The sequence below is a fragment of the Eptatretus burgeri genome, chromosome 12 (assembly GCF_056783735.1).
Source record: "Eptatretus burgeri isolate ZD-2024b chromosome 12, Ebu_testis_v1, whole genome shotgun sequence".
In the NCBI taxonomy this organism is placed as follows: Eukaryota; Metazoa; Chordata; class Myxini; order Myxiniformes; family Myxinidae; genus Eptatretus; species Eptatretus burgeri.
In genome coordinates, this window is record NC_140972.1 from 1,208,501 (window position 1) to 1,231,609 (window position 23,109).

The 23,109-nt window shown below is 40.4% G+C and overlaps 1 protein-coding gene across 1 annotated transcript in view; it reads right to left on the reverse strand.

Annotated features, from left to right (window-relative positions):
- LOC147014963 (deoxyribonuclease gamma-like) overlaps positions 1-15,249 on the reverse strand; it is a 16,455-nt gene extending 1,206 nt beyond the window's left edge. The window contains exons 1-6 of the mRNA XM_085849226.1: positions 15,038-15,249; positions 11,508-11,605; positions 10,195-10,281; positions 3,786-3,898; positions 1,738-1,850; positions 1,094-1,239 (exon numbers count right to left, since the gene is read on the reverse strand). Of these exons, the coding sequence (XP_085705352.1) occupies positions 1,094-1,239; positions 1,738-1,850; positions 3,786-3,898; positions 10,195-10,281; positions 11,508-11,605; positions 15,038-15,181 (701 nt within the window). The 5' untranslated portion in view covers positions 15,182-15,249. The remainder of the gene's footprint in view (positions 1-1,093; positions 1,240-1,737; positions 1,851-3,785; positions 3,899-10,194; positions 10,282-11,507; positions 11,606-15,037) is intronic.
- Positions 15,250-23,109: the final 7,860 nt, after the last annotated feature.

Sequence of the window (23,109 nt, forward strand, 5' to 3'; positions counted from 1 at the left end):
TCATGATAGGGTGTTGTGCCATTGGATGGACCAATGAATCGGTGTAGGATTTCAGAATGTAAGGATTCCCTGCAGATCCCACAAGGAAAAAGGTTGGGAAAACAAGTATAAAAAAGACATAAAATGTCACAGCCCCGTTGTTTGAGTAATTTTGCTGTGTGGACGTGAAGGGCAAGCCCATATTTATGTGCAACTAAAATGGACGCCAGCCTACCAGTCGGCCATCTTCGATCTGATGTGGAAAAATAAATGACTAGCATATGTAAGACATCATTCGTTATGTGTATGACAAGTTTAAACAACATCGGTAAATGCATGTCCGAGAAATGGTTGAGGACACACGCACGCAGGGACGTGAACAGAAACCAAATCCGTTCGCCCTCATTTCGCATGAAGTCCAACAGAGGCTAATAAAGTTATTCATCTGAGATGGAAACCGACTTCGGAGTGGTTTCTGTGCCAGGTGTGTGTGTCTGTGTGTGTGTGTGTGTGTGTGTGTGTGTGTGTGTGTGTGTGTGTGTGTGTGTGTGTGTGTGTGTGTGTGTGTGTGTGTGTGTGTGTGTGTGTGTGTGTGTGTGTGTTCATTTATGGGTAGTGATGTAATCATATTGCAGTTGGTAGTTCATGAGTCTAACTGATAATCACACATAAATCATCATGAAACATGTAAAGATAATTTGTTACGAATCAAGAACACGTTTTTGCAAAGTTCCTTTGAAGAAAACAATTCACTTGTGTGTCTGCAAGGTGTTTATTATTTAGTTATTTATTTATTGATATTGCATTTAGTCTAAATGTTGTAGTTAACATTGGTTACTATTAACCAACACCAGGCTTGTGGTTAACAACTGAAGCTATGTCATTGTAAGAGGAAAGAGAAATGAAAGGAAATAGGTTGAGAGTTTGGAAAATAAGGGAAAGGGTTGGGGATAGGTAACAGGTAAGGAATCTGGGTGGAGTGGGGTAAGTAGAAGAACAAGTTTCACATTTTTGCGAATGTTATAACTGAATAATCCCAATGAGCACATCATTCAGGATTGTAGTTGCTCTTACTATATAATGTCCCAATATAATTGAGGAATTGCAAACAAACCGGTCATTTGCAGAGTTGATATCCTCTTTCACCATTGTGTCCATATTCTCATCAATGAGCCAAAGGAAGTCACCAAACTGGTTCAAACTTTCGTCCTCCTGAGGATGTTTCATGGCACTAAAGTCTCCGAGAAACATGGCGGTCATCTACAGAAGAAACAGAAAAAGGTCATGTGATCTCTTTGGATCCTCGATCACCAGAATTATATTATTTAATTTCTAATCTTCTTTCCAGATGAAGGATTGAAGGATGCGTGATGGTAATTGTGTAAATGTACTCATGTCCACGATTGAAGGATGTATGATCGACGTTATGGAAATGTACTTGTGTCCACAAAGCTCCATTTATGACTCCATTGATGATGTTGGCTTCGTGGACCCTCAAACCAAGGAATCCATCCAAACATTCGTTGCACATCCTGAGCCCTTGACTTTACACCATTGTTATTAAACTTTCTGAAGTATTTCTCAAAATTTTGTTGAAGGTTAATTTCAAAATGTACCTGCGTAATAAATTATTGAATTTACATTGTGTCATAAAAAAATATTTCAAGAGTCATAGACTATGTGGAGTGGATATTAAATTTACAACGGGAGATCTGCACAGATTTTATTTTTAAAAAAAGTTTTTTTTATTGTTCTTACCGTGTTGTACCACTTTGATTGAACTGCTTGAAACATTGAAGAAAGTTTACGACTTTCTTTCTTCACTTCGTTTGGATCCGTCCAAATGGGGATAAGAATCAAATCCCTGATACCTGAAAAAAACAAAATTTGTTATCGTCTGTAATTGAGAAACTCACAATTTAGCACAACACAGGCACAAACACCACCAGGTGTATCTCTCATGAAAACTATGCATATATATATATATATATATATATATATATATATTTAAATGAAGATGTATGTATTTATTTATATATATATGTACAGATATATTTTTATAAATATGAATATATATATATATATATATATATATATATATATATATACATATATATATATATATATATATATATATATATATATATATATATATATTCTTCTTCTTCTTCTTTCGGCTGCTCCCATTTGGGGTCGCCACAGTGGATCATCCGTTATGATCCGCATAATCATTTGGCACAGGTTTTATGCCGGATGCCCTTCCTGACGCAACCCTGGTCGCCTCTTATGACACAGGGATATGGTACACCTATTCTAACCGGGGCATATATATATATATATATATATATATATATATATATATATATATATATATATATATATATATATATATATATATATATATATATATTTTCCAACGAAATGTTTATGTTATATGTTGAACAAAAAACATACCTTGGTGTGTTTTGATGATCATTCAGAGAGATTTTTGAATATCGCTCATATTGGTCATCTTTCCTCATAAATGTGTGTGTGTGTCAGGCCATTCATCTGTCAATCTCCTCCATAACTCCAAAACTATGAAAACTCGGGGCCCTGAACTTTGCATGCATATGAAGGGAACTCCAATGGAGTGCATGAATGAAAATTGGGTGTTTGAGTTAATTAAAATACACCTTTGGAAGATATAATTGTTTGCAAATTTAGTTCATTGTGTTTGCTATTTTTCAATTTAATTTCGACCCAAGGAGTACACCTGAATGCACACCCCTGATATGTATTACCTTGAGTGGATTTGTCATTGGAAATCAGTACTGTGAGGATTTTGTAACAACGCACATCGTTGGTGCACTCAGTCCTTGGAAAAAGATGAACAAGCTCAATCTAGATCCATACATTGGGAACATAATCTGTGCAGAGCGTTGGTGCTGCCTAAGCAGTTTCCTGGGCTATTGGGCAGAATGCTGGACAGATCGCCACTCCGACACAGGATACCAGCAAGCTGGTACTTATTTTTGCCAACCTCAGGATGACAGGCTGAGTCAACGCCACCTGGTCTTAATTCAACAGCAAATCGGAATTTGAACTCAGGACCCTCGGATACCAAGCTCACCATTCCAGCCATTAAGACATGACCCAGCAATACGCTCAATCGACGAACGTGGAAATCTGCTTCAAAGAAAAAAATCTCAAGTTTGCCACTCATGTTGAGCTCAAGGAGAACCTATCACTGTTCGCTCGACTGCTCATCAATGCATGATCACACCCAGATGTTGATCTCCAAGTCGCTGTTGTCATGTGTGAGTTCAGTTCCATTCCAAGATCTCTATTTACATCAGATGGCTCCCTTTAAGTCTGCCTGGACCAGCTAAGCTGATGGCGATCTTGGAAGCTCACACACAAAAGGACAATGAACCAAGTTATCTCAACACTGATCTCAAAACAATCACAGACAATGTGGAAGAGCGAGACACCGATTATATGGTGTCCTCATTCTGGGATCTCAAAATGTATTATTGAACTCGTATAAAAACATGGAACCCGACTTGCTTCCAATGTTCCATAACATATCAACACATTTAATACAATAAACATTAGATTTATCATAAAATTCCCATGGGAATACACAAGGCCCTGGACCAATGGGGGTGTTATGGAACAATCAAACGAACTCATGAACAATCATCACACAATAATAAATCACATTCCAAATCTGGAATGAAGTGTAATGAAATATAAGTAAATATTGTTTTGAACCGATAAAAGAGCATTGTGTAAACTAAAATGTGAAAGTTTTTAATACTTACTGGTGTTATTGGCCTGAAACCTCACGAAGAATGCCTCTGGATGAAAGATATTATAATCTATTAATTTTGGACCCTGTTCCGTGGAATCATATTTCATCTCCACCAAGTCTGATCTGCAAACAAACAAAACCAGTAACTAAACTTGCATTGAATCGTGCACAACATGTAATACAAACTTCCTGCTCACATTTCTTACATCAAGGATTTTCAACTTTTGTATGTTTGGGTCGACCCCTTGACACATATGGCAAAAACAGAGACCTCTTTCAGGGAGTGATCCCTCCCAGGAAATGAAAACTTCTTTAATACATGGTGTCAGACTCACGGAAGAGATCCAAACAAATCGCACACAGACACACATACACACACACACACACACACACACACACACACACACACACACACACACACACACACACACACACACAGACACAGACACAGACACACACAGGCACACACACACACACACACACACACAAACACACACACACACACACACATCACTTGTTCCAGGATTTTCAGTCATCTGTTCGTCCTGCACATTGAAGTTATAATTGTGGTCACGTGGTATCTGTTGGTCATATTTCCCGGGTCATGTTTCCAATATTAACTCTGTTGAACTGAACTTGGTTCACCGTAGCACTGATAACCATTTGTGTGCGGACATTGTTCCACTGTGTAATTGTTCTTTCACCGAATGTTTTTCTTTATCTACTTCCGGTAATTTCCCGTGAATCTCATGAACCAGTTTCCTCGTATTTGTTCCTCTGCTCGTCTGTTGAAGAATATTCCCTTCGTGATCTTGTCAACTTGGTTCATCATTCTCAACACTTGAAACCTATTGATCTTCTTCTTCCTCTGCTTTGAGGTTGGGGGATATTTGGGGGTTTTGATCTTTTTCCTACACGGTGTGTGCTCCACCTATTGTCGCTCTCGTTCTGCTCATGTTCATATTATGGTAGAGTTGTGTTTATTTATGACGAACTCAACATTTGGATTCTTGTGTCCACAATGTATGACATCACAGTTTGAGTGGCGGTTGTCCGTAAACAAAGCGTTCTGTTCCATGTGTTCAACACAGACATCCCTCAGTATGTTTGCCATGAACTTGCCTGCCACACAACTCAAGTTGACACCATGCTAATTGCCTTGTTCATTCCTGTTTCCTTTCTTTTTGATCAGCACTCCGTCAGCTTTCCTCCAGCCTGATGGAACTGTTGTTTTGAGAAGGGATTTCTGCTCGATTAAACAGAAGGATGTACACACGTCATTCAGAATGTTGGAATGGATCTGATCTGATCCTGGGAACCTGTGTGGTTTTTAAGTGATTGTTATTATTTTATAAATTGGTACAATATGATGATGGTTGTGAAGGAGAACGAAATAGAAATTAAAGAGACATTGTCCACCAAAAATGTTCAAATTCCAATTGAGATTCAAGTTTGTTTCATTCTGAATTATCTTCAAGTTTTGAAGGTTTATCCTTTCTCTTCATCACAAATCGATGAATCCTGAAGTTGTTGATCCCTTGATAAGTGCAGGAAAAAAAGGGAAAGGATGTGATGAGAATCCAGCGAGGAAGGATGTCGGTAAGAAACGATGGACGTAGTGGGAATATACATTATTGTGTACCTTATCGAGGCTCGTATGAGAGCGAGCACACAACACACAACAATGGGGGCATGAGACATGAGCGGCGGGAGTGGGAAGGACAACACAGTGGGGAACAGAGACATCAGGAAATCTGTGGAATGGGGCGGGGAGGGATGGGGCGGGGAACACGGGGGATACAAGATGGACATTACAGGGAATTTCAGTCAGGAAAGCAGGGAATTTGAAGCAGGTGGGTTTGGGGTGGACGAACGGGGGTACCAAAGATATAGGTATTGGATGGGGGACAATAAGGTGTTGTGGTGAACAGCGGTTTTGAAGGCCTGGAGGGAAGAATGGGATTGAACAGAGTGAGGGAGTTTGTTCCAAAAGTGGGAAAAAGAGGAATGAAAGAGTGAAGGTGAGCAGTGTTTTGTGATTTTGGTGGTTTTACTCGAAGGGGTTGTTGGCGGACCTTGAGCACCCTTTGGAAACATAGTGGGGACAAATCACAGACTCAACAGGGAGGGGGGGTGGGGGCCAAGACCGGAGAGGAGACGGCAGAAGACAAAAAGACCACTGACAGACCTGTGGTGAAAGAGAGAGAGGCCCAAAGACTCAGCCTCTTCATGGGAGATACCAATGATCCGAAATGCCTTGGTTTCCACAGCGTGAAGCCGAAAAACGTGGGAGGCAGGAGCACCAACCCAGAGGGGAGAGCAGAACTCCATCAGGCTGTGGACAAAAGCTTTGCAAGTGGTCAGTAGCTCAGGTGGGCCGAAGAAGGACTTTGCACGACGGAGGATTCCCAGTGACTGGCTTTGACTGGCTTTGAAGGCCAGGTTGGAAATGTGGCTTTCCCAGGAAAGATCATGGCACATAGTGAGACCCAGAAGCTTGAAAGAAAGGACTTCTTCAAGAGGATTGTTGAGAAAGTGGATTGGGGGGGGGGGAGTCGAAACGGTCCTTTCAGAGAGACATAGTGAGAGTGTGAGATTTGTCCGGATTGAAAGACATGTTCCACGTGTTGGACCAGTTTGTGATTTAACCCAGATCTGCAGTGAGCAAAGAAGCTGCTGCATGCCGGTCTGAGGGATGACCGATGGTATGGCAGAGGGTAGAGTCATCAGGTCAGGTCAGGTCAGGTATGGGAGAATGTGCCAGAGCAGCGCGTCACTGCGTCCACTTTCCATCGGTCGGTACTCCAGGGGCCTCCGTTTGGCCACCCTCCAGGCAGATGCCTGGCCCATCCCCATTACCTTGAGATGCCGATCAGCCTGCTGAAACCACGAGGCATGTGGTCAGCCCATTGGCCTCCTCCACTCAAGAGACTCCCTCAATGAGATAATCTGGTGAGCAGGATCAGCGCTAGGAAAATGAGGCACATGTCCATACAGCCACAGCTGATGCTCACAGACAATGCAGGTAACAAATCTCATTTGAGTCTCTCTCAGCAACCACTACTTGGACAAAAAGTCCGACTAGCGATAACCAAGGATTCTCCGAAGAGACCTGGCACCAAATGAATTAAGTCTCCGTCTCAGATCCTTGGTCAGAATCCAAGTCTCGCATCCATAGAGCAAGACTGGAAGCACCAAGGACCTGAAGACTCGAACTTTCGTCCTCCCGCACAGGTACCGGCAGTGCCACACCCCATTATCCAGAAATCCATGACTCCCCAGGCCCGACCCAGATGTCTATTGACCTCTGATTCACAGCCAGCAGAGACATGAATATCACTGCCAAGGTAAGTGAATCTCACCACGACCTCAACATCCTCACCACAAACATGTACAGACAGGACAGCAGCATCCAAGATGTCATTGAGAACCTGGATCTTAGTTTTGACCCAGGAAATCCGTAATCCCAGTGGCTCCCTCTCCTCATTCAGCACCTCGAGGGCCACCAAAAGGATATCTCAAGTCTCCACAAAGATGACTGCATCATCTGTGAAATCAAGGTCAGAGATCTTGACATTCCCAAACGATGCAAGGCAGCTTGATCTCTCTGATATCCTCCCTGGAATCCAGCCCATAGAAGTGCTGAAAAGTGTGGGGGGCAGTACGCACCCCTGATGAACTCCAGTAACAACTGGGAATATGTCAGCACTCTCAGTACCAGAGTAGAGTTCAGACATCAGATTGTTCAGTTTGGGTGGCACCCCATGAAGACCAAGAATCCTCCAGAGGGTATCCCGATTCACTGAATCGAATGATTTACAGAGATCAATAAAGGATGCAAGCAGCAAGAGTCATCAGCAAAGAGATAAATCGGATTTTCCAGAGAGTCGGAGAGATCGTTGATGAAAACAAAAAAAAGGACAGGGCCCATAACCCTGCCTTGAGGAACTCCAGCCTGGACAGGAAGAGGGGATGAAAGCACTCCAGTTTGGGCCACACGTTGACTGCAACAGTCGAGGAAGTCTGCAAGCCATCAGTGTAGATTGTCTTGGATACCATCGCAAGAGAGTTTGGGGAGCAGGACAGGGTGCGATACCTTCTGAAAAGTACGCGATATGTCTGGAGATATGGCTCTGATTTCATGTCCGACATTGAGGACCTCAATCCATTGTTGGTAGAGCAGAAGCAGAATATCCAGGATAGAGTGATCTGGTCTGAAACCAAATTGATTGGAAATCAGGCCATTGGGAGGAGGAAGGATTTAATGTCTGAACCGATGAAGGATTCCAGAGCCTTGCTGATGATTGGGAGAAGGCTGATTGGTCTGCAGTTGCAGGGATCTGTTTTTGCACATTTTTTATGTGCGACAGTAAATTTTGCTGATTTCCAAGCTGATGGCAGATGACCTTGAACAAATGAGAGGGTGAATAAAACAGAGAGATGGTGAGCAAGCACAGAGGGGCAGGTTTTTAGGACACGTGGGCTGATGCCATCTGGACCTGTTGCAGAATCTGAGTCGAGGTTTGACAGCAAGCTCTCCACCATGTCAGGAGAAAAGGACACAGAGACCAGGGACAGTGGCATGCGACTTGGTAAGGTTGGTACAGAAAGCGATGGGTTTTGGACACAAGATTTCAATGCAAACACCGAGTTTAGGCATTCAGCCGTTTTCACTTACGGTATCAGCAGTGGGGCCAATTGAGGTAAGGGAGGGGATGGAGGGGGAACACACACCTGAAACTGATTTGATTAGTTTCCTCCAGGATTTGGAGGAGGGAGAGAGGTTTGAGAGTTCAGACTTGAGCTTGGAAAGATGTTGTTTTCTGGCTCTCCTGAGGGTAGATACACACTTGCTCCAAGCTTTATGGAAGGAACTGAGATTACCCTGAGTTGGGTTTGCTTTCCATGAGGAAAAGGGAAGTTGTTTCAGGAGAACTGCCTCGCCACAAGCTACAGTGAACCATGGGAGGGAGGAAGGGTAGGACAACTGAAGACGAGAGGGGATAAATCTGTGCATGAGGGAGAGCAAATATCTTCGAAAGAATTCCCAGGATAAGTTAATGTTGGAGAAAGTAGTGACGGCAGACCAGTCTTGAAGTTTGATGGCTTCTTGGAGAGCCTGCCAGTCAGCTTGAGTGAAATGTCAGACTCGACTGCACTGAGGTGGTTCTCTGATAACAGCCAGAGAGATGTCCACTTTGACAAGGACGTGGTCAGAAGAACCGATTGGAGCAGAGAAAGAACAGCCAATATTTTCAGGCAAATTTGTCAAAATCAGATCCAGAAGAGATGGAATACAATTGGTTGATATCTGGGTCAGGAAGTTGACCAGTCCCAATGAGTCACATAGAGCTTTTGCTGAAGTGCCATGACAGGTGAGAGAGGTACCCACACCTTGCAAATTGGCATGATTACAATTGAAATCACCACATATGAGGTCGAATTGAGAACAGACGATGGAAATAGAACAAGACAAGTGAATTATGATGCAGTGAAGAGCACCACACGTGTGAAAGAGTCTGATGAGGCATTATAAGAAACCGTTATTATTATTATTATTATTATTATTATTTGAGAGTTTTCATCAGATTAGGAAATGGAATGTTTGTAGAAAAAACCGTGGAGGTGAATAGTGAATGGGGAGAAACACGTGTTTATGGGAGGTGTAACGTCAAAAGTTAATTTATTTATTTCAAATAAGGATTGCGTTACATTTGGAAAAGGGAAGGTTGAGGTAAAATCGTGGAGGTGTGTGGTAAATATGGAACGGTAAACGCAGAGTGAAGCTGCTGGGTCAATGAAACGTATCAGGAAGAGTGGAGAGCGACACATGATTACAGGAGGTGTATATATAGAAAGGATACAAAGAAGATTATTAATTTTTGATGTATTTTTGAAGAATAGGTAAGATTCGCGAATGGAAGGTTGGTGGAAGAAATCGTGAAGGTAAAGGCTCGAGTGGGTCAGCGCAAGTAGAATAAAGGTGTGCCTGCAGGATTAAGAAGAAGAAGAGGAAGAAGCAGAAGGATCGGAACTCGTGGGTATGCAAGGAGAAAGGGAGATTATTTTTGGGGGGGATTTAAGACAAGACACAGAGTGTTTTGTTGAGAGGGATGGGGGACGTTGGGAAAGTGGGGAAGATAGGAATTGCAGGTAATAGGGAGAGAATACAAATAAAAACCATTGTACACCAAGAGGGGAAGGATGGGTTGGAATGGAGTTGTAAGTGAAAAATCCCATTTTTATAAATATTATGTGAACTTGGACACGAAAGAAATGTTTATAATTCACTTTTTACATCCCATTCTCAAATCATCTTGGTACAACAAATGTCATGTGTGGATGTTTATAGAAGGGAATACAATTGATCTCACACCCCTCAATGTAATGATCCTTATCAAGATCATTGGATGACGTACCGGTAGATGAACGCAAACACTCTCCTCCAGGATCTTATCATCATTTCTTCACTCTTAATGTAGTTGTAGGTGTTTTCAGGGAACTCCCTAGGGGAGATGCTCCAGTTAATAAGTTCCAGTAAAACCTGTGTCAGGAAGTTGGATTTCAATGTAAACGTTCTTTTGATAATTCCATGTACTTTTCTGAACATCCATTTCAAAATAACATGAGATAAATATAATAATTATAAAGGTCCAACAACGTGAAGATATACAATGAAAAACAAACAACAAACAAAGTTAATGTAAAATGTGATGTAATAAAGAGCAGATCATGAACCATGCTTTAAACAGAGCGTCGGTGCTGCCGAAGTAGTTTACATGGCTCAGGTTACAATCATCGACGGGTCACCACTCTGACACAGGGAGTCAGGACAGGAATTTGGAATTTGGCCAATGTGCCAGAGATAGCTCGCCAACTCTTCACGAAGTACACCGTGGGATCAATAATGTCCAAAAACTAATACTGGAAGATGGGACGTCCAGTTCAACATCCATGCAAGGCATTGCACACACACGCACGGACACACACACACACACACACACACACACACACACACACACACACACACACACACACACACACACACACAAACCCTGTCTGAGAAACCCCACCCTGACAAATGATAGCTCGGCTGAGATTCAAAGCCAGACGAGTCATCTTTGAGGTGAGTCTGCACACCTGCAGACCATGCTGCCAGCCCATGAGAGAAAGATGTAAGCAATTAAAATAGTAGATTATTAAATATAAACTAGATGATCCATGAGTTTAACATGATCAACCATCACAAGGTATTCCAATTCAGTCTCCAGATCTCTCTCAAAATGGTTCATTCTGGGAAGTCTATTATTTCCCCTTTCACTCTTGTCCATCTCTACTCTCTTATTTCCTGGCTTGGCGATGATGTACTCAAACACAAAACATGGTTCATGATGGAACCATTTGAGAACCTTCATAATTCCAGAAATAAACTCGAACAACCTCTGCCACTGTCAGAATGTTGCAGAGAAATGTGTGAGTGAACTGTAAAACTACATTTGAATAATTTCCTTCGAAATCTCAGAATTGTTTTCAGCTTAATCCAAACACTGTCATAAATATTTGATCTACAGCTTCATCATACCCTTCCAAATGTTTCTTTATTTCACAAGGACGGGGTAAGAGAAATGTCAAAGAGAAAAGTTCAAACTTCAGCACAAGGTCTTGTTCATGCTCATTGCCACTGACAGGCTTCGTTAAAATGTAGATTTTGTAAATTATGAAGTTGCCAAACCTGTTCAGGAGGTCGACTAACATTGCTGCTCGATTCACGTCTCCTTCCGAAGGAGGTTTTGTTGTGATCAAGAGGAGAATGTCACAACGTGTGAAAATCTAAAGAGAACAAACAAAAGATCACTGACTATGAGCTGCACATGAAAGAGAAATGAAACACAAAGACGATTTTCTTGATACAGGTCCAGATTTAGACTCATTGAACCTCAATTCATTCAAAACAATGGAGAATGTTTCATTCAATTCATTCAAAAAATTATTCAACAATTCATTCAAAAACAAGGATTGTGTGTTAACCTTTTGAACCCTGAGCTCCTTGGACTTTCTGTTCCCCCACCCTGGGATCCCTTCAGAAAAATAATTGAAAAGTTGAAATTTGTTTTATTTTTGTTTTCTGCGTTTAAAATTATTTTTCTAGTCCTGTAATTACAATTAAATGATATTTTGAATCAAAGACTGTCTTGCTTTCTTTCTTCTTGAGTTTATCACCAATACTCCAGTTTGTGGTTGCATTCAAACGAGCAGTCATATCCCGACTTTCCGATAAATAAGAATTCTTCACAGTCCGTGCACCAGTGTATTGTCTTGCAGCGTTTTGGCAAGTCCTCGTCCTTTGCCCGAGAGTTCCTTTGCTTTGCCATGATGTCCTTCTCTCTGCACACAACACATCGATTGTTGGTAGTCGCATGTGGAGCCTTTTCTACATCATGGTGAGCATCCCGTTTCAGTCGTCACTCATCCTGAAACTGCTGAGCGTCGATTACCAAATGCTGTTTCAGTGGATTGAACATCTCCTGCAAGTTCCTGACAGTTTCTCCATAAATAAATGGAAATTGACTGCTCTCTTGTTTGGTGGAGCATGGCACTTTGTGAAACCCATCAGAATGTATGCATTGTACACAGTGCACATGAAGAATTTTATTATCAAGCGACCTGGCCATTTATCATGGCGGTGGCATTTCTGCAATTGAGTAATTTGGTCATTTTTGTTTGTCCATCCCCCCCCCCCCATTTCTGCATTATGGGCGTTCACTGCTTTTGGACAAGCAAGAGGAATCTTTCTTTTTTCAGCACCATCCCATTGAATCCCATTGAAGAGAAATTCCCATTCCCCTTTTTGATTTCATTGTTTCACCTTGTGAGGGTCTTGGGAAATTATCTTCTGCTGGTCATAGTAGTTCCATACCTCCTTATCCATTGTTGTGTGATCATACACTTAACCACCTGAACTGAGGTGTTGAATCTGTCAGTGTACAGGGAATAATTCCATCCTGAGAATTTGTCAGTCATTCGGACGACCAAGTTCCCTGTAACCCCAAGGTTATCGATAGCTTCGGCATCATCTCTCCTCCCAGTGCAAACTTCAACATGACACTGTAAACTCCAAATCCATCCTCTCCACGTCCTCTGCCCCAACCACGCCATCGACCTCGACCACACCCCCCACCAACACCTCTGTGAACTCCCACAGCATTGTTGTCAGTACTGTCAGTTTCACTTTCCTGTTTGAAAAGTCATTCCCCTACTCAAAATCACTATAATCATCATCATCATCATCATCATCATCGTCATCATCATCATCCACATCATCATCATCCACCTTCCTCATCAACAGACATCACATTTCGACTCATTTTGGAATGCTTTTTCACTAAAAACCTTCAAAAACGTTCGTGAATCTCATGCTACAACTTCCGCAGAATATTCACTTTGGTGTATTCACTAGGATGGGCCGATTGTGGTGTGTAACAAAGCGTGTGCACGGGGAAATCCTCCCTCGCACTTCCTGAGCTGTCCGCGGCAACATGGACCGAAGATCAGGTGCAATATAATGGAGCCACTAATTGCTCAGGAAGTTACTCGTGATAAACAAGAGCATGTGGTGGCCGGTTACTGACCTGCCGCTTGGGCTTATGGAGGTTTCTTGAGCAGCTGCTTTCCCACCGCAAGGGTGAGAGAGTTAAAAAAAAAATCTCAAATTCGCAGGTTTGAGTGAACATTACAAAAATATTAGAACTAATTTGTGTGGTTACAAAAAGCAAAACAATTATAAGATCTTATGAATATTTTCAAGTGTATTTGTTTGTTTGTGTGTTCGTATGTTATTATTTCATGGGTAAACCATAGCATCAAGAAGCCACAAATTTTGGGTGTCAGTCCTTCAGAATCTGACCAAGGTTTTAAGTGACAACACATTGCTCTGTTTTCAGGCTGCCAAAGGCCACTAGAAAGTGTATATTGGGATGTGGGGTAAGACAGTGCGGTCGCCATCCCGCAGACAAAAGGTAACCACCGTGAGGCTCGTAACTTCATCGCTGTTCAATGTCCGATACATCCCGAAATAACCGCTGTGAAAAGCTCACCCAGGTGGGCAGCGTAGGGTGGGTACCATCTCCCCCCAATCTTTGGACAGCACTGGGTAGCCACTTGTGGTTATCAATCGAATTCACAAACATTCCCAATGCAATATTATTTTGTATTCATTTTTAATTCCTCAAGAGAGTGCATAGAAGTGAAACATAAAAAAAACAAACAAGAACACAATTCTCAAATTCGATATGTTATGATGACAGGTTATATCTTCCAGAAGTATGTATTTAATTTTTTCCCCAAATTAATATATCCTTGACAATTAAATTACTTCATATCATTCATGTGAAGAAATGTAAGAGATATTTTGGATATCTTGGAAAATTCCTTGGAACAAACATGAAAATCTCATCTGGATGAATTCCTGCTTCTTCTCATGAGACAATGCTAATTATTGCTGCAGCTTTTATCCAAATATCATTCAAAAATGTATCAGCAGATATTTATTTTATAATAACATCTCATTTTGTTGTATCTCTCCTCCCACTAAACTCATTTTCATGTCACATTGGATTCCTAATAAAGAAATGCCTTTGCAACTCACCTCTGTAACAACTTGCAAACTTTATTTTCCGATTCCTAAAGGAATATTATCTCCACACCCTTATTACAAAAAGAAGATCGGGGTTATCGAGGCACATTGCTTCTCTTGACTGGTTTAGGGAAAGTGTTATGTTCTTCAAACCAATCATTAACCATATTGGCCTGTTTTTAGGAGGTCTTTTACCAGATTTATAGTGTCTCTTAATGTCTACATTGCATCGCCTTCGAATCAAAACATTCTTTCTGAAAATTGACCATTTGTTTGTGAGAACCTTTTGATTCTAAGGTGGTGAAAGTCATGAAGCATCTCTTCAGAAGTTGTATTTACTCCTTCAGAGGGATCAAAACACCCAAATGATGTAACACACATTTAGTAAATCACGTCCAACTCCTTCATCTGATTTTACAGCACAAACAATTAAAATAAATGCCTTATAAATGACACCAATTTCACTGAAATGTGTGATTTATTATACACTTAAGCAAATGACAAAATTTTCAATGGAACTGTCTTTATTTTTGCAATGAAGACAGTAATTACTTTCCAAGTTATTTTCATCATCTTCACTTTTAAAACTTACATCAAAACCCCCATTATCATGCACAGATTTTGCTTACCTTGATTATCTCCTGCATGACTGTTGGACATTGCGATTGAACTCTGTTGCAGACCAGCCCACTGTATGAACAAACTTTCAATGCATGGTTGATGTCAAAACAGCAGGCGAGGATGAAAAAGAACAAGAACAACGACTTATGCATCTTTCACTGGTGAGGAAAACAGTCGGCAAAATGTTCAAACTGCAGACGAAAAGGTTCACACAAGTGGTGAGGTCGAAGTTGGTCCTTATATAGCACCTCTTGACACATTTTGTGCCAAAGGTGTGGCTTTGCTGATGAGAAGTGCTGATCCATGCTTTCTGCAGGTAGGGACATTGTGATAAATAACAGGCTTTATTTCACAACACGTTTCGTTCCTCCACACATCATAAATAAAGAAGGAAACTTTTATGTTCTGGTTGAACAAGGACACACTTGTTTCAAGAAGGAAAGAACATCTTTATTCAAAGGACATTCTGTTCCCTCCACCTAGTCGACATGGTGGTTAAATGGTTAGATTTGAGGTGTCTCAGAGATCTTGCAAAAGTCTCATTCAAAACAATTTTTAAAAAGGTAAATTTGTCTTTTTGATCAATTTGTATACCTTGACGATGCTCATATGAGAGCAAAAGCATGGTTGATGGTTGATGCATGGTTGATGACGAAGAACATAATGCATGGTTGATGTCTTATTAAATAACAGATGAAATTGATCTCTCATTTTAAACAATTTAATAACAGGTTTAATTGATCTCTCTTTTGTAAACAATTTAATTACTGGTGAAATTGATCTCTCTTTTTAATCAATTTAATAACACGTGAAATTGATCTCTCTTTTTAATCAATTTAATAACAGGTTTAATTGATCTCTCCTTTTAAACAATTTAATAACAGGTGAAATTGATCTCTTTTGAAACAATTTCATATCAGCTGCAATTGATCTCTCTTCTTAAACAATTTAATCACTGATGAAATTGATGTCTTTTTAAACAATTTAATTACAGGTGAAATTGATCTCTCCTTTTGAACAATTTAATCTTCTTCTTGTTTTTCTTCTTCTTTCGGCTGCTCCCGTTAGGGGTCGCCACAGCGGATCATCCGTTATGATCCGCATAATGATTTGGCACAGGTTTTACACCGGATGCCCTTCCTGACGCAACCCTGGTCTCCTCTTATGACACAGGGATATGGTACACCTATTCTAACCGGGGCATACACCGGGCCCAGTACACTGGTACTCCCTTTGCCGACCTCGGAAGGATGACAGTCTGAGACAACCTCCTGGTGTGTATTAATTCAAGCGGCCAACGGGGCTTGAACTCAGGACCTTTTGGATCCCAAGCCACTACCCAAACCACTACGCCAACACCAGGCTTTTTTTTTAAGCCAACACCAGGCTTTTTAAACAATTTAATTACAGGTTTAATTGATCTCTCTTTTTAAACAATTTAATAACAGGTGAAACTGATCTTTCTATTTGAAACAATTTAATATCAGGTGGAATTGATCTCTCTTCTAAAACAATTTAATATCAGGTGGAATTGATCTCTCCTCTTCAACAACTTAATAACAGGTGAAATTGATATGTCTATTTAAAACCACTTAATAACAGGTGAAATTGATCTCTCTTCTTCAACAATTTAACAACAGGTGGAATTGATCTCTCTTCTTCAACAATTTAATTACAGGTGAAATTGATCTCTCTTCTTCAACAACTTAATAACAGGTGGAATTGATCGCTCTTCTTCAACAATTTAATAACAGGTGGATTTGATCTCTCTTCTTCAACAATTTAATAACAGGTGGAATTGATCTCTCTTCTTCAACAATTTAATAACAGGTGGAATTGATCTCTCTTCTTCAACAATTTAATAACAGGTGAAATTGATATGTCTATTTAAAACAATTTAATAACAGGTGAAATTGATATGTCTATTTTAAACAATTTAATATCAGGTGGAATTGATATGTCTATTTAAAACAATTTAATAACAGGTGGAATTGATCTCTCTTCTTCAACAATTTAATAACAGGTGGAATTGATCTCTCTGCTTCAACAATTTAATAACAGGTGGAATTGATCTTTCTTCTTCAACAATTTAATAACAGGTGAAATTGATGTCTATTTAAAACAATTTAATAACAGGTGAAATTGATATGTCTATTTAAAACAATTTAATAACAGGTGAAATTGATATGTCTATTTAAAACAATTTAATATCAGGTGGAATTGATATGTCTATTAAAACAATTTAAAACTGGTGAAATTGATATGTCTATTTAAAACAATTTAATAACAGATGAAATTGATATGTCTATTTAAAACAACTTAATAACAGGTGAAATTGATCTCTCTTCTTCAACAATTTAACAACAGGTGGAATTGATCTCTCTTCTTCAACAATTTAATAACAGGTGAAATTGTTCTCTCTTCTTCAACAACTTAATAACAGGTGGAATTGATCTCTCTTCTTCAACAATTTAATAACAGGTGGAATTGATCTCTCTTCTTCAACAATTTAATAACAGGTGGAATTGATCTCTCTTCTTCAACAATTTAATAACAGGTGGAATTGATCTCTCTTCTTCAACAATTTAATAACAGGTGAAATTGTTCTCTCTTCTTCAACAACTTAATAACAGGTGGAATTGATCTCTCTTCTTCAACAATTTAATAACAGGTGGAATTGATCTCTCTTCTTCAAGAATTTAATAACAGGTGGAATTGATCTCTCTTCTTCAACAATTTAATAACAGGTGGAATTGATCTCTCTGCTTCAACAATTTAATAACAGGTGGAATTGATCTCTCTTCTTCAACAATTTAATAACAGGTGAAATTGATATGTCTATTTAAAACAATTTAATAACAGGTGAAATTGATATGTCTATTTAAAACAATTTAATAACAGGTGGAATTGATATGTCTATTTAAAACAATTTAATAACAGGTGAAATTGATATGTCTATTTAAAACAATTTAATAAAAGGTGAAATTGATATGTCTATTTAAAACAATTTAATAACAGGTGAAATTGATATGTCTATTTAAAACAATTTAATAACAGGTGAAATTGATATGTCTATTTAAAACAGTGCTTCAAACTAATTTGCAAATGATCGACACAAAGTGCAATATTAATTCTTCCAAATTATAATCATCATTTTGACTTTTTAAATATTCTGATATTCTTTTAAAAATGTCATTAATTCTGATAATGAAAGACGATGACCATTGATTATTCTGACAGAGATCATCAGACGTCACGATGTGTTGACTTTATCTTCATGTGTGCGCATTGTGACTGAAGAATCTCATTGAAACCTGCACATCATCAATCTATTTCACAAAATGTTCTTTTATTTGTTCTGTAAGATTCCACACCCATCAGAATTAATGGTAACAAAATTCAAAATGTTCCAAGACTTCTTGGTCATAATGTCCCACATCTGACCTTGTCTGGGCCGGTTTAAAGAAATATGCACACAGGAGGAAAAAATCAAAAAGTTTTTATCGCCTTGGTCAAAAACAACAAACGCACAGGAATGCAAGCAACGGTCGAACAGCAGTCCAACTACCAGCAAAGCAATTCTGGACAGATTAATGTATCAGGCTGTCAGCATCACATAATTCCTTTACAGAGGTTTGTCAGTACACAAAGGCTTGCCAGCACATTGATGAGAAATCTAAGAACAGAGAGAGAAAGGGAGGGGAAGAGAATGGAGGAAGAAAAAGAGAGGACATGGAGTACATCCAGAGAGCAATTCGGGAATAATGAAAGAATAATACAGGAAAGCAGACATAAAGCTGTGGAGGCAATTGGCTTTTGGCCTTTTGGCTCCAATACATAATAAGCAAGAGAGGATACATTTGATTACAAGTTCTAATAAAATACATTTGATTATAACTTCCAATAAAATGAGTTACATCAAGGTGAATATATGTGGAGTAATTAGAAACAGGGGTAGTGAAAAGAAAACAGGTGTAGCAATTAATGTTAATAGAAACGGGTGTGGTAATTAGAAACAGGTGTAAACTGAGACAACAATACTTATTAATGGCCACATTCAAACAGATTCATTATAAAACGACCAAAACAAGGAAGACTGACTCAATCAGTCAATTTCCTGACCCAGATCAAAACCAATGGATCTCCATCTCTTCTGGATCTGATTTTGACAAAATTTCCCTGAAAATATCTGCTGTTTTTCCTCCACTCCAATCACTTATTCAGACCACGTCCTTGTCAATGTGAACATCTCTCTGGCTGTCATCAGAGAACCCCCTCAGCGCCGTCGAGTCTGGTATTTCACTCAAGCCGGCTGGCAGGTTCTCCAAGCAGCCATCAAACTTCTAGACTGGTCTTTCTCCACTTTCTTTCGCAAAGCAGCCATCGCTACTTTCTCCAACATCAACTCATCCTGGGAATTCTTTCCAAGAAACTTGCTCTCTCTCATGCACAGATTTATCCACTGTCGTCTTCAATTGTCCTACCCTTCCTCTCGCCCATGGTTCACTGAGGCTTGTTACGAGGCAGTTGTCCTGAAACAACTTGCCTTTGCCTCAGCAAAGCATACCCAACTGAGGGTAATCTCAGTTCCTTCCATAAAGCTCAGTACAAGTGTGTATTTACCCTCAGGAGAGCCAGAAAACATCTTTCTAAGGTCAAGTCTGAACTCTCAACCTCTCTCCCTTCTCCAAATCCTGGTGGCATCTAATCAAATCTGTTTCTGGTGTATGTTCCCTTCCATCCCCTCCCTTACCTCAAATGGCCGCACTGCTGAGACCGCATGTGAAAAAGCTGAATGCCTAAACTCGGTGTTTGCATCAAAATCTCGTGACCAAAACTCACTGCTTTCTGTACCAACCTTACCCAGTTGCATGCAACTGTCCCTGGTCTCTGTGTCCTTTTCTTCTGACAAGGTGGAGAGCTTGCATTCAAACCTCGACTCAGATTCTGCAACCGGTCCAGAAGGCATCAGCCCACGTGTCCTAAAAACCTGCTCGCTCCTCTGCTCTTGCTCACCCTCTCTCTGTTATATTCACCCTCTCATTTGCTCAAGGACATCTGCCATCTGCTTGGAAATCAGCAAGCATCACTGCCCTGCATAAAAAGGTGCAAAAACAGTTCCCTGTAACTGCAGACCAATCGGCCTTCTCCCAATCATCAGCAAGGTTATGGAATCCATCATCGCTTCAGACATTAAGTCCTTTCTCTTCTCTAATGGCCTGATTTCCGATCATCAATTTAGTTTCAGACCAGGTCACCTTATGCTGGATATGCTGCTTCTGCTCTCCCAACAATGGATGGAGGTCCTCAATGGCGGACATGAAATCAGAACCATATCCCAAGACATATTGCGTGCTTTTGACACGGTCTGACACCCTGCCCTGCTCACCAAACTCTCTTCCTATGGTATCCAAGGCCATCTCCACTCATGACTCGCAGACTTCCTCTCCTGTCACAGTCAACGTGTGACCCTAAATGGAGTTCTTTCATCCCCTCTTCCTGTCCAGGCTGGAGTTCCTCAAGGCAGCGTTCTGGGCCCTGTTCTTTTTCTGGTTTTCATCAATGATCTCTCCAACTCTGGAAAATCCTCTTTATCTCTTTTCTGATGACTCCACCCTCTGCCGTACCATCGGTCATCCCTCAGACCGGCAAGCAGCAGCTTCTTCACTCACTGCAGATCTGGGTAAAATCAAAAAATGGTCCAACACGTGGAACATATCTTTCAATCCAGACAAATCTTGCACTCTCACTTTGTTTCTCCGAAAGGACCGTTTCGAACCCCACCATTTCCAAAGCCAGTCGACAACTGGGAATCCTCCATCGTGCAAAGTCCTTCCTTGGCTCACCTGAGTTCTTGACCACATACAAAGCTTTCGTCCACAGCCTGATGGAGTACTCCCCTCTGGGCTGGTGCCAGACCTTTCTCCTTTCTCGGCTTCACGCTGTGGAAACCAAGGCATTTCGGATCATTTGTGTCTCCCGCACTGAGGCTGCCTTTCGGCCACTCACTCTCTCGCTGCAGGCAGGTTGGTGGTCTTTCTGTTTTCTACTGTGTCCCTCTGTGGTCTCGCCCCCCCCGCCCTCTCTGTGATTTATCCCCACACTATTTCCGCAGGTCGCTCAAGGTCTGCTATCAATGCCCTTCAGGTAAAACTACCAAAATCACGAATCACTGCTCACCTTCACTCTTTCATTCCTCTTTTTCCAACTTTTGGAACAAACTCCCTCACTCTGTTCAATCCCATTCTTCCCTCCAGGCCTTCAAAACAGCTGTCCACCACCACCTCTTATCATCCCCCATCCAAATCCTCAATCTTTTCTACCCCCATTAATCCAACCCAAACTCACCCGCTTCAAATTTCCTGCTTTCCTTCAAGAAAGTCCCTGTAATGTCCATCTTGTATGCCCCGTGTTCCCCGCCCCATACCTCTCCCTTCCACAGATTAATGTCTCCGTTCCCCACTGTTTCATCCTTCCCTCTCCCACCCCTCTTGTCTCATGCCCCCCTTGCTGTGCGTTGTCTGGGAGCTCTCATACGAGCCTCGACAAGATCGACAAAAATAAAATAAAACTAGAACTGCCACTTTATAACTTCTGGCAGTGATGACCGAGTACCCGTACACGACGCCTTTGATACGACATGAGACTTAAACGACGGTCGCAAAGTTTCGCGACGATACGATGAGCGGTTCTGGAGAAAACGATATTTAATGTTGTTCTTGAATCCGACGTGGCTGCCAAACCGTGTGACCTATCGATTACAAATTAAAAAAATTATATTCACCACTCGTGTGCGATACGTATGTGAAGTTTACCCTCGATCTGACCGGCCGTTCTGGAGAAGAAGATGTTTGAAGGTTTTAGGGTAAATTTGACCGTGGCCGCCAAACCGTGTGACCTTTCGATTAGAAATTAACAGACTTGTGAAAGGATGTCTTGGGGAAAGTGTGCGTGAATTTTTGTCTCGATCTGTCCGGCTGTTCTGTAGAAGAAGATTTAAAAAAATTATTAATTTTCAATCCATACCAAGATGGCTGACGAACCATGTGACCGATAACATCACAAATTTATATTCTGCTTCAAACCGTGTATTGGAACACGTCTGTCAAGTTTAGTGTTCATCGGAAAATGTGTGTTTTTTCTATCCAAGATGGCCGCCACACAATGTGACTTGTGACATCATAATTTTTAGCATGTCTTATTTTCACACTTCATTATTTACTCTTCTTCTTCATTGTTTACTCTTGTTCTTCGTTTTTTACTCTTCTTCTTCATTGTTTTACTCTTCTTCTTCTCCATTTTTTGTCTTCTTCTTCTTCATATGTTTTTACTCTTCTTCTTCATTGTTTTTTACTCTTCTTCATTATTTACTCTTGCACTTCATTATTTACTCTTCTTCTTCTTCTTCATTTTTCCCTTCTTCTTCAATTTTTACTCTTATTCTTCATTTTTCACTCTTCTTCATTTATACTTTTCTTCCTCTTCTTCATTATTTACTCTGCATCTTCATTTTTTACTCTTCTTCTTCATTTTTTCTCTTCTTCTTCTTTTTTTAGTCTTCTTCTTCATTTTTTACTCTTCTTCTTCTTCAGTATTTACTCTTCTTCTTCTTCTTCATTATTTACTCTTCTTCTAAATTAAAATGAAGAGAGCTCGGTGTTCCTCTTCTTCTTCTTCTTCTGCTGAAGGCAAAACCTTGAGGACGAGGCTCTTGGACACATTGGTCCTCGTTAACATATGTGCAGGCATGGGGCTAGATTATAGTAGCCAAGTATTGCCTTGATAGATTATGTGGTTCCAGAGAAAACATTATTTAATATAATTCTTGAATCCAACATGGCCGCCAAACCATGTGACCTATCAATTTGAAATTAACAAAGTTATATTCACTACTCGTGTGCACTATCCAGACCTCGGCCTTTGATATGACATGAGATACATGAGATGACAAAAAAAATTATATTCTGCTTTCAACTGTGTCGTGAAACATGTCTGTGAATTTCGTGTTAACGGAAAAGGTGCGTTTTTCTATCCAAGATGGCTGCCAAACTATGTGACTTGTGACATCATAATTTCTACC